This window comes from Propithecus coquereli, unplaced genomic scaffold (genome assembly GCF_000956105.1).
Source record: "Propithecus coquereli isolate 6110/MARCELLA unplaced genomic scaffold, Pcoq_1.0 Scaffold164, whole genome shotgun sequence".
NCBI lineage: Eukaryota > Metazoa > Chordata > Mammalia > Primates > Indriidae > Propithecus > Propithecus coquereli.
In genome coordinates this window covers 733,905-745,555 of record NW_012140969.1, presented here as the reverse complement: position 1 = coordinate 745,555, position 11,651 = coordinate 733,905, and the positions used below count along the sequence as shown (strand labels likewise).

Genomic DNA, 11,651 nt, shown 5'->3' with positions numbered 1-11,651 from the left:
AGACCGGCACAGGGCTGGGGGCTCCTGCCTGTCACTAACGTATAGACAGATGTGCAGGGAGGTCAGGAAGGCTACCTGCAGCCTTTTCCAGGGGCAAAAGCATAAAGGCCAGTCCAGCAAGAGGCATGCGATGTCCAGGAAGGAGGAACAGGGGAGGCTGGGCATGGCCAGACCAGGAAGGGGCTCTCACCTCAAGGGAGAGTTTGGGCTTTGAACTGAGGGTCACTGAGAGCCCCTGGAGGGCTTAGGTGAGGGGGCACTGTCAGGTGAACCACGGTGTTGGGAGGCTGGTGTGGAGACCAAGCTGCCAAGCTGAGTCAGGCAGTGGGGACAGTAAGTGGGAAAAGAGGATGGAAAGAGACAGAGTCCTTTGTGGGGTTCCCCACAGAGCAGAGACAGAGTCCCCACTGGTGTGGTGGGTGGGGCAGGACAGAACCGGGGGTGACAAAGGAAGGCTTCCTAGAGGCAGGAACTTAATTGGGTCCAGGCAGATGTCAGGCAGGCCCTGCCCCCTGCACCCAGTGTGGACCCACACAGCACCCTGGGAGCCACTGCCCAGCAGGGCGTGACACTGGGTATGAACCAGGACAGCCAAGTCCCATGTATTGTCCCATCTCATTCGACAGCTCCTGCCGCCATATGCATCATTCCCATCACATGACTTAACTCTGAGACCCCCAACAGTGACAGTCGCTGTCTGTGCCTCCTGCTCCCACAGGGTAATTCCACCCCAGCTGGCTCCCCAGGACAGAGCAGTGTCCCCAGAGGAACACTGAGGTTCTGCACTATCCTTCCTGGGGGCTGGCCTTGGGGTCCTGTCTGTCTGGCATGTCAGGAGTCAGCCCCCCACCTTGGGCTTGTCTCAGAGGGGAAAAAAGGGCACCTGCGTCCCCCTCCCGCTCGCCCAGCGGGAAGGACACGCCTGTGATTTGCCACCGAACTCCAAGCTGGAGTGAGGGAGTCTGCCCACCTCCTTCCCCTCCATTGCCTCCGAGGGGATGGAGATGGCAGTGCCCCTCTGGGACAGAGCCCATTCCTCCTCAGATCCCAGGCTGGGAGGTGGCCACATCTGGGGTGGGGACAGACAGGAGTTGGTGGCCTGTGCCTGACAGGAACCTGGCCACAGGGTAGAGTAGGAGGACCAGGTCTAGGGGCAGAGACAGGGCTTAGGACTAACACTGGGTCTCACTCCTTCCTTTACCCACCTGGGGTTGCTCTCTGTCATTCTTGGTGCCAAGCAGGAGACCTTGGGGAGAAAAGGCCTGGGAGAATTCTAGGCAGGGTGCGATGGCTCACACCTGTAATCCTAGCACTCTGGGAGGCCGAGGCAGGAGGATCACTTGAACTCAGGAGTTCGAGGCCGGCCTGAGCAAGTGCAAGACCAGGTCTCTACCAAAAATAGAAAAATTAGCCAGGCATGTTGGCATGTGCCCGTAGTCCCAGCTACTCCGGAGGCTGAGGCAAGAGGATCCCTTGAGTGTGAGGTTGCAGTGAGCTACCATGACGCCACTGCAGTCTAGCTGGGGGACAGAGCAAGACTCTGTCTCAAAAAAAAGAAAAAGATTTCTGATTGGAGGGGGCGACTGAAGACGCGGCGGGGGGGCCTGATGAGGACGCCTGGCGTAGGGGACATGGCAAGAATGCCCGTGGGGGTGGGATACACAGTGACACGGTGAGGGTCCCTGGAGAGGACAGTGCAGCGTTAGGACAGCGGGTCTCCCCCCACCCCCCAGTCCTGGGAGAGGCCACTTCTTCCTGCAGACCCCTAGGGGGCAGTTGCCCACGACCCTACACCCGCCGAAGGTCCTCTTGAGTAGCTCCTGTCCGAGTCTCAGGCCTGCCATGTGCACCTCAGCCTCTTTGGTGAGCAGAGAGCGGTGCGCCCCGGGCTTGGGATGGAGCCGGAGGAACAGAGGACGCCAAGGATCCCTTCATCGGTCTCGGCCTGCAGAGTTCCCACCTCCAGGCCCCCTCGAGGGGGTCCCTGCCCACAGCAGAGCAGTGCTCCAGGACGAACAAGGTAAGGGGTCGTGCTACGAAGAGAGGCCACGGGAAGGGGTCCCCGTCCCCACCCCGGCGCGGGGCAAGCCATTCCCGCTTGGTCCCCAGGAACGCCAGTTCCTCCGCCCGGAGTGCGGGAAGAGCTTCGGTCGCTCCTTCTTCTCAGCCATGCACCGGCTCGTCCACTGGGGCTCGCGGCCCAGCTGGGCCCCTCCTGCGCCTAACGTTCCCCCAGAAGTCGGACAGGAAGAAGCAAAGCCACGCAGTTCAGCCAGAGTATCAACCTGCTCACGCACAGCCGCCCCCAGCCCCGGGCGCCGCCGCAACAGCGAAGGTGCGCAAGCTCCGGTGTCCCAGTTTTATTGCAAACTCGGGCCGCGCGTGGTGGACAATACACGGGACACGGGGCGGGGCCTAGTCAGGGGAGTGGGGCCGGAATGGAGGGGAGCAGGGGCGTGTCCTAGGGCAAAGGGGCGGGGCCCGAGGGGAGGGCCTAGGCGAAAGGTGTGGGTGGGTCCCGAGCCTCCTTGGCCAAAGGCAAGGTTGGAGCCTGGGCCTAAAGACTCAGCCTCTCGGGAGCTGAGACCAATCCCCTGACGGCGACGGCGGGGCTCCAGGGAAGTAGGGGCGTCTAAGACAGAGGCGTAACCAGAGGGGCGGATCCTAAGGCAGGGACAGGGTGTCGTAGGCGGGGCTGGAGGCTGGCTCAGTGGAAGGTCTCCACCTCCACTACGGTCCAGTCACCCTGCGGGGAGGCCACGTCGTCCGGTGAGAAGCTGGTGACCGAGGTGATGCTGGCACGGGACTCGTCCAGAGGAGAGAGGAGTTCGGCCCAGCGGCCCAGTTCGGCGTCGCTGAGAGCAGTCCGGGCGCCACCTGTGACGCCACCAACCCCCGGTCCCCCTGAGCCACCGCCGCTGCCGCCCGCGGCACCCTCCGCCGCAGCCAGCAGCAGCGTCCGGCTCAGCAGGTGCTGCACGACGCTCGCCTGCAGCGCCCCCAGAGGCAGCTCGCCCAGGCGCGTTGACTTCGGGCTCCGGGAGGGCGCGCCCGCCCCCGCCCCGGCCGCTGCCTTCCCGTCGCCCGCGCCGGGTACGGGCCCCTCATCCAGATCGCCTGGGGCGGGGGTCGCCGACTCGGGCCCTTCGGCCTCGTAGATGGTGCAGAGGCCGTCAGCAGAGCCCGGCCCGGTAGCTGGAGGCCACTGCAAGGGCGCCCCTGTGGGGAGAGACGCGGGGTGGGCCGAGGGAGATAAGCCCCGCTCCCGGGCAAGCCCCGCCCTCTTGCCTCAGCCCCCACCCCCGGACCCGACTGTCACGCCCCCGAGCTGCAAAGACCCGCCCACAGCCTTGCAGTCCAGAGCGCCTCTCACCTGGGACGCCGCGAAGGGCCAGCGGCGGAGCGGGTCCTCGGCTCCAAGAGGCAGGGTGGCAGGCGGCCAGCTCCGCGTCGGCTGGCGGGGAGGCCGCAGCGCCGCCCTCGGGCCCGCTGTCGTAGCCGCGCAGCTCCTCGGGCGTGCTGGTGGCGCTGCTGCTGTGGCCGGCCAGGTCGGGGCCGCTCAGCGTACTGGACGGGCTGCGCGACGGCGGCGGCGGCGGCGCCGGAGCCAGCGCCAGGGTCAGCCGCGGACCCGAGATGGAGGCGTCCGGACCCGGGGTCGGGGGACGGCGTGGGGCCTGCAGAGGTGGTGAGGCAGGGGGAGAGGGAGGGGCCTGCAGAGGGGGCAAAACCAGAGAAGGCGGGGCCTGTGGAGGGGGCGTGGTCAGGGGAGAGGGCGGGGCCTGCAGAGTGGGCAAGGCCAGAGCAGGTGGAGTCTGTGGAGGGGGCGTGGCCAAAGGAGACTGAGGGGGTGAGGCAGAGGGAGACAGAAGCGCCTGCAGAGGTGGTGAGGCAGGGGGAGAGAAAGGGGCCTGCAGAGGCGGCAAGGCCAGAGCAGGTGGGCTCTGTGGAGGGGGCGTGGCCAAAGGAGACAGAGCCGGTGAAGCAGGGGGAGAGGAAGGGGCCTGCAGAGGCGGCAAGGTCAGAGCAGGTGGGGCCGGATTAGGGGGCGTGGTCAGGCGAGAGGGCGAGGCCTGCAGAGAGGGCAAAATCAGGGCAGGTGGGGCCTGTGGAGGGGGTGTGGCCAAAGGAGACCTAAGGGCCTGCAGCAGATGGGGTGAGGCAGGGGGAGAGGGAGGAGCCTGCAGAGGGGGCGTGGGCAGAAAAGAGGGTGGGGCCTGCAGAGGAGACGAGGCCAGAGAAGGTAGAGCCTGCAGAGGGGATGTGGTCAAGGGTGATTTTGGGGGTGAGGCAGGGGGAGAGAGAGGGGCCTGCGGAGAGGTTGAGACAGAGGGAGGAAGGGCCGGCAGAGAGAACAAGGTCAGAGAAGGTTGGATTTGCATAGGGGGCGTTGGCAGGAAAGAAGCTGTGGCCTGCTGAGCAGGTGACCCCAAAGAAAGTGAGGCCTGCAGAGAGGACAAGGCCACAGGAGAGGGAGGGGCCGACACAGGGGGCGTGGTCGGTATCGGGGGCGTGTCTAGTGGAGAAGGCGGGGCCTGCAGTGAGGCTGAGAGAGAGGGAGAAATTAGAGGAGGTACCTGCAGAGATAGTGTGGTCAGAGGAGAGGGAGAGGCCTGCAGAGGGGATGTGGCCACAAGAGGAAGGTCCTGTGAGGGAGGCATGGCCATTGATGGGGGCGTGGCCTGGGGAAGGGGCGGAGACAGGGAAGGACTGGCCCGTGGAGGGGGCGTGGTCAGAGCAGGAAGGGCTGGCAGAGGGGGCGAAGCTGGAGAAGAGGGCGGGTTCAGCAGAGACCTTGCGGGAGAAAGAGGTGCTTGTAGAGGAGGCGTGACAGGTGGCAGAGGAGCCGACAGAGGAGGTGTGGCCACGGGAGAGGGGAGAGTCGGAAGAGAGGGCACAGCCGGAGAAGCCTGGGTAGGGGGCGTGCTCTGCAGAGGGGGTGAAACTGATGGAGAGAATGGAGCCAGAAAAGTGGCTGTGGCCAGGGGACAGACGGATGCCTCCGGAAAGGCTGTACCCAGGTGTGTGGGTGGAGCTTGCAAAGGGGGCGTGGCCGGCGGAGAGGGGAGGGTCTGCAGAGAGACTGAAGCAGAGGGAGAAGGCGGGGCTAGAGGACCGGGGAGGTCCTGTGAGTGGGGCGTGGCCGGCGGGGAGGGCGGGGCCCGAAGATGGAGCAAGGCTGGCGGAGGGGGCGTGGTCGGTGGCGAGGGCGGAAGCGTGGCTGGCAGGAGAGTGGATGGGATGTGGGGAGAAGGTGCCTGTCCTGCCACAGGACCCTGTGGAGAGGGTGTGGCCCGAGGAGAAGAAGAAAGCAGGCCCTGTGTTGGGGCTGCATCCTTCTTTGCGGCTGCGGCCTGCGGGGGGCGCAGAGCCTGCAGCCCTTTCGGCTTGGGCTGCAAGGGATTCGTAGGAGCCCGGGGTGTTCCACGGGGTGAGGCCCCAGTACGGGCTGGGGAGGACAGAGGGGTGGCGCTGGAGCCCAGGGGGCGCGAGGCCGGCTTCTGGAGGCCCCCGCCCGCACTGGGCCGCCTCCTGGCAGCTGGGCTCTGCTCCGTGGTACTGTGCTCCGAGGCGCTGCTCGCTGATTTCCTGGAGGCCTCGGACGGGGGCCGCGGCCGTGCACTCGGAGCTGGCCTGGGGAGTCCCACCTCCGTGCCCCCAGCCCGGGACCTACGGGCCATGGCTGGGGAAGAAGTGCCTGGGGTAGGCCCGGAAGAATCTGGAGACAGAGAAGAAAGCCAGAGGATCACCAATACCTCTGAGCCAGTCCCCCTCGCTGCCCAGCAACCCCACTCCTCTCCAGGTCACATACCTCTCCGTGCCCCAGCGCTCAGGATGCTCTTTCTGGGAGCCTCTGGGGCTTTTCCTTTGGCCACAGGTTCCTCTGCTGTGGGCCGGGGTCCCTTCTGGACAAGAGGACCTGGCCTGGAGACAGAAGGGGCCACACTCAGGGCAGAGCCTGAGGTCCTTGTTTCGCTTCCCAGGTCTCTATTTTTCCATCTGTGAAATGGGCCATGTACCCTCTCTGAGGAACATTAACAGCTTTCCCCCAATTTGCACCCAGTGATCTGAAAGAGCTCCCATGCCCCAACTCATGTAAATTTAAAGATTGTGACGCTAACCCTTGCTTAGGAGACTAGGGGAGAAGAAGCTTGTTACCTGGTGGTCCCGCTGGCACGCCCCGGGCTAGAGAGAGAGGCCAGGCTGGGAGTCTTGGCTGGGGCCCGCTCCCCTCTCCCAGCTGCTGGAGGCCTGGTGGCTGCGGGGAGAAGGCTGAGTCAACTATGACCCAGAGAGGGGTAGGGGGATGTTTCAGAAGAAGGAGGGCAGGAAGATGGGGTTGGAACTGAGGAATGAGGTTAGGGTACCTGGATTCCGGGGACTTGTCCCAGTGCTCCGCGGTGGTCCTCCTCGGGGTGCAGCCTCCGAAATAGTGGCTCCCCCGATGCCCCCGGCCCGCTCCGCCAGAGGCCTTCGCCCCGCAGCTCCCACTGCTCCCAGAACTCGGAGGGCTGCAGGAGTTACTGGGGGAAGGGGTCGTGGAGCCCCAGGGGGCCTGGGAGTCGGAAGTCCAGGAGGGCGAGACGCGGGCGTCCGCGCGACGGCCCCTGCCTTGGCCTTGTCCCTCTTGTCCATCCTGCACCTGATGAGACAGGCAGATCAGCATCCCAGGCCTTGGACAGCTACGCGGCGGGTGGGGACCTGGATCCCAGCATCGCCGCCCACGGGCGCCCAAACCTCGGCCTCCGCTTCGATCCGCTCCCCTGCCACCCACCCACGCCCACTTACCAGCCCGGCGGCTCCCCGTTGTCCCCAAGTCCCACCCCCACCGCTCTGCCCCAAAGCTGAGAGGCCTTGCCTGCCCCAGCCCACCCCCTCCCCTGCCTCGGCTCCCTTTCAGGACAAGATCCACGCCCCTACCCGTCGCCCCCTCGGGCTCCAGGCGACCAGCCTCAGGAACAGCGGGCTGCCGCGGGCTCCAGATGCGGGGACCCGAGCGAACGCCCGAGGCTCCCCGCTGGCCTCCAGGGCCCTCCCCGGGCCTCCCCCGAGGGATGCCGGCACCTGCCGGGAGGAAGAGCCACCCGGCTGCTGCGATCGGGCTCCGGGAGACAAAGAGCCGAGTCCCAGGCCCGCCCCCTCCCCCAGCCGGGCCCTGGCCCGCTCGCGGCCGCTCCACCTGCTCGCGGCGCGCTCACCTCGGCTCCGGCCTCCCGCCGCTCCACGCAGGGTCGCCTGGGGTGGGGCCCGGCGCAGCGCCGCGGCGGTCGCGGGCGGCGAGCAGGCGAGGGAAGGGGGCTGCGGGCGGCGGCTTCGGAGGAGCAGGGCGGCCCCGCCCCTCGGCCGCGGGCGGGGGAGCCGGGGGCGCGCTCTCGAGCCAAACCCGGGATCGCGGCTGCGGGAGCGCGCGGAGGGATCGGGGGGAGACGCACGTTGGAGAGAGGGGCGGCTTCTCCGCGGTCCACGAGAGGCCTGTTTTCCCGGCTGCTCCTGAGGACACCAGAGACAGACACGACGGGCGGGACTGAGGGCAAATCCCTGGGGTCCCCCACCTGTCCCCCCAACACATACACCTGCCCCGACCCCCACCCCAAATGCCCGGCGAGCAAACACCGCCTGGACTCGCATAGGCTGGGCCCTGGCAACCAGGAGGCGGGACCACCGCGCCTCCGGCCCACCGACCAATCCGGCCGCTTGGTGTCCTTGGTCCCTGTCCTCGCCTTCGCGTCTGCGGAGCCCGGGCCGCCCAGGGGCCCTGGGGCCATCCGCCTCCCTCATACCCGAAGGTTTTTCCCAGACCCCAGAAAAACCCCTAATCGGGTGGAGGGGAGTTGGGAGGGGGATACTGGGGGAATGCAGCCCCGGGAATTTCGGGGATGCCAGATCGACCCCAAATTTTTGGGAAGAGAGGAAGAAGGAAAGGAGAGAAAGGGAAGGCGACGGGAGACACAGAGAATGGTGAGAGGTGACCCATCTTTCTGCAGGGCAGAGCACCCCGACCCTCCACACCCTCCTAGCTCTCAGGAGGTCCTGCAGAGTCCAGCTTCCTGGGGACAAGGTTATGTCAGGCTGGGAGGGGTCATGAAGGAGCAGAGAAGATCCTCAAAGGGGATGGCCATCCTCACTGCCCTGTGCTGGCCACCTGATGAGCCCCCCTGTACTTCGCCTCATACCTGAGGATCTGGCCTTGTCACCTCTGTTGGCCAAGTCCCCACCTCAGGCTACCTCAGTGTGCCAGAGTCAGCCACTCCTTACCCCATCCCAAAGAACCAGCTCCCTCTGCATCACCGCTGCTCCAGGACGCACACATGCATGCAGCTCATCCCCTCCTAGAACTCAGGGGGCCTCCATGCACAGGAGACAGAAAGATGGACTTGTCATCTAGGGGTGATGAGGGGGGACATTGTGCCCATGTGAGGTTCTGGAAATGGAGAACGGAGAACAGAGAAAGATGGCAGACTCCAGACTGAATGCCCTGCTTTCACCTCCGGATTGGATCATTTATTCTAGGTCTCATCTCCACCAATCCTCACCTGGTGAGCCCCTTGTGGCATGACACCAGCCTGGGGGCCCTGCCCACCCACCAACCAACAGGGCCCTCCTGCCAAGTCACATCCTCACACCCACCTGCCCAGAGGCCTGTCTTCTTGCCTTCTATGGTGCAAGGGCTCCTCCAAGGCTACCTGAAGCCATCCTGCGTTTAATTAGGATCTGGATCTGCCCTCTCATAAAAACACTCCCCAAACCTCCATCAACAGGGGGACAAATAATGCAAATCAAAGTTGGCAGGCGCGGTGGCTCATGCCTGTAGTCCTAGCACTCTGGGAGGCCGAGGAAGGAGGATCGCTTGAGGTCAGGAGTTCAAGATCAGCCTGAGCAAGAGTGAGACCCTATCTCTGCAAAAATTAGAAAAAATAACTAGGCATGGTGGCCCACGTCTGTAATCCCAGCTACTCGGGAGGCTGAGATAAGAGGATCGCTTGAGCTCAGGAGTTTGAGGTTGCTGTGAGTTAGGCTGACACCACGGCACTCTAGCTGGGGCAACAGAATGAGACTCTGTCTCAACAAAAAAAATAAAATAAAAAATAAAAATGGTTAAGATGGTAAATTTTATGTAATGGGTATTTAACCACAACTTTTGTTTAAGCTGGACATTGTCATGTGGAAAGGCTTACACACTAGCAATGGGAGAGGAAGTGGGCAGCCTCTTTGGAGAACAGTTGAAAAGCACGTTGAATATGTTTGTCCTGTGACTTCGTCATTCCACTCAAGCATCTATACCTGCAGCAGGTGCATCTATACCTGCAGCAGGTGCCATACCGCCCCCTCTGCATTCCTGAGCATACACAGTCCCGTGGATGAGGAAGCCAGAAGTGCCAGGGAATTAACACCCCTCCACCCACCCCCTTCTCCAGAGCAGCCCTCACACAATCACAGACAGGGACCTCAAGTCCCTTGCCCCTTGGGGGGGACAACTTGGGGGTGTGACCTACACCATCTCTGACATCTCCAGCAGAATTAAGCCCTGGTCGCCCACAGTAGCAACCGGCTCGATCACCCTCATGAACGCTTGCTTAGTGGCTTCTTTCTCCCTCCTTCCTGTGTCACTTCCTCATTGCCCTAGTGGTGCCTCCCGGGATAATTTTCTAGGTAAACTATTTACATCCAATACCTCATCTCAAGGTCTGAGCCCAGAGGGGCCCAAACCAAGACAATACCTGATCAATCACACATCAGCATTTATTGAATTGTCCACTGTGTACCGGTGACAAGTGTGCAGCTACAGGGCTTATAGGCTAGTGACGTCAGACTCTTCTTGCACAAGCAAAGCAATATGTATCGAGATGCTTCTTTCAGCATATAATTCAAACAAACCTCCAGGGTGTGGATTCCTGGGATAGAAAAATTCAGTAGAAAGAAAACAACCTTTCTCGAATGTCTCCTCCCTAAAAAGGTCTTCAGGAACGCCTTGTCCCTTGCTACCACATCACCCTGCATGTCACAAACCAACATTACCCTGTCCCTTCATCTGTTTGTGTGCTTCGTGTATGTCTCTCTCGCCCACCAGGACAGAAGCTCTCAGAAAGTAGGGGCCTTCCTTATTTTATCCTGCAAGGAAGCTTCTTCAGGGGCTGGCACACAGTAGGTGCTCTTAAAGATCTGTAATCCCAGCACTTTGGGAAGCCGAGGTGGGAGGATCGCTTGAGGGCAGGAGTTGGAGACCAGCCTGAGTGACGTGACAAGACCCCATCTCTACAAAAAGTTGTTTTAAGGCCAGGCACGGTGGCTTACACCTGTAATCCTAGCACTCTGGGAGGCTGAGGTGGGAGGATTGCTCGAGGTCAGGAGTTCAAGACCAGCCTGAGCAAGAGTGAGATCCCATCTCTACTAAAAATAGAAAAGAAATTAGCTGGACAACTAAAAATATATAGAAAAAATTAGCCAGGCATGGTGGCGCATGCCTTTAGTCCCAGCTATTTGGGAGGCTGAGGCAGGAGGATCGCTTGAGCCCTGGAGTTTGAGGTTGCTGTGAGCTAGGCTAATGCCATGGCACTCTAGCCCGGGCAACGGAGTGAGACTCTGTCTCAAAAAAATAATAATAATAATTGTTTTAAAAATTAGTCAGGTGTGATGGGACATACCGTAGTCCCAGCAACTCAGGAGGCTGAGGCAGGAGGCTCGCTTGAGCCCAGGAGTTCAAAGTCACAGTGAGCTGTGGTCATGCCACCGCACTCCAACCTCGGTGACAGACAGAGTGAGACCCTGTCAAAAAATAAAAATAATAAAGATCTACTAACTACACAAGGAAAGTTTGTCTTCGGACTGCCTGGGGTCAGCATGCCCACTGAGTCCCTGGCTTAAGGGGTTCCAACTGGGGCGTCTTTTTCCCTGGGGGGGAAGGGTCTCACTCTCCCACCCTACCCCAGGTGGGAAGTTTCCACTGAGGCCTTCCAGACCGAGAGTGATCAATGTTCAACTGCACACGTTTGCTCCCCTGAGATTAGGCCCAGGACTTCCTAGGTGGGGAGAAGAAAGTGGGGGCGGGGAGGAGTTTCCTTTAGAGAACTTCATCTCCAGCTCCCTAAATCCTCCAGGCCCTGGGACCCTCAGGACCGGGGAGCAGCTTGCCCCTCTCTTTGAGGGCAGGCCACAAGGCTGGGCAGGGACAGACAGGAGAGCCCCCTCACTCTGCTCAGCCCAGCTCCTGCGCCTTGGCCAGAGCAGGAAGGGAGAAGCTGTCCACTTTCCTCTCCCCCCTACTCTCGCCCCAGGGCACCTGAAGACTTTGGTCACCTGTGCCTTGGTTGGCCTTTGAGGCCAGGTGTCTGGGCCTTGGGGAAGTTGGAGGAGGCCCTTCCACACCTTCCTGACCAGGTAGGTGTATGCAGCCTGGCTTTCCGAAGGGCGGCCACAGGATGGTTTCGGGAGCCCAGGGCCTCCAGCTCGCTCCTGTTGCCCCCGGCGGCCGGGGTCTAGCTGGATCGCAGCGTTCCGAGACCCTTGTCCCCGTCTGCCCAGCGGGATTGAGATCCCTGCCTGCCCGGGACCCGCCAGGAGCGGGGTCGACCTGAGAGCTCCCGCCACCAGGCGGGGCGACAGTCCCGGGGGCGGGGCGGCTCTCGGGCTCCTGTCCCGCCCGCGCTGACTCA

At 62.5% G+C, this 11,651-nt stretch overlaps 1 protein-coding gene across 1 annotated transcript; it reads right to left on the bottom strand.

Annotated features, from left to right (window-relative positions):
- Positions 1 to 2,707: 2,707 nt before the first annotated feature.
- On the bottom strand, positions 2,708 to 6,639 carry PRR36 (proline rich 36). Its single transcript, XM_012641230.1, has 6 exons — positions 6,369 to 6,639; positions 6,160 to 6,259; positions 5,813 to 5,925; positions 3,885 to 5,719; positions 3,374 to 3,836; positions 2,708 to 3,219 (listed from the first exon to the last, which is right to left on the bottom strand). The coding sequence occupies exons 1-6, from the start codon at positions 6,634 to 6,636 to the stop codon at positions 2,708 to 2,710; spliced, it is 3,291 nt and encodes a 1,096-aa protein (XP_012496684.1). The 5' UTR covers positions 6,637 to 6,639.
- Positions 6,640 to 11,651: the final 5,012 nt, after the last annotated feature.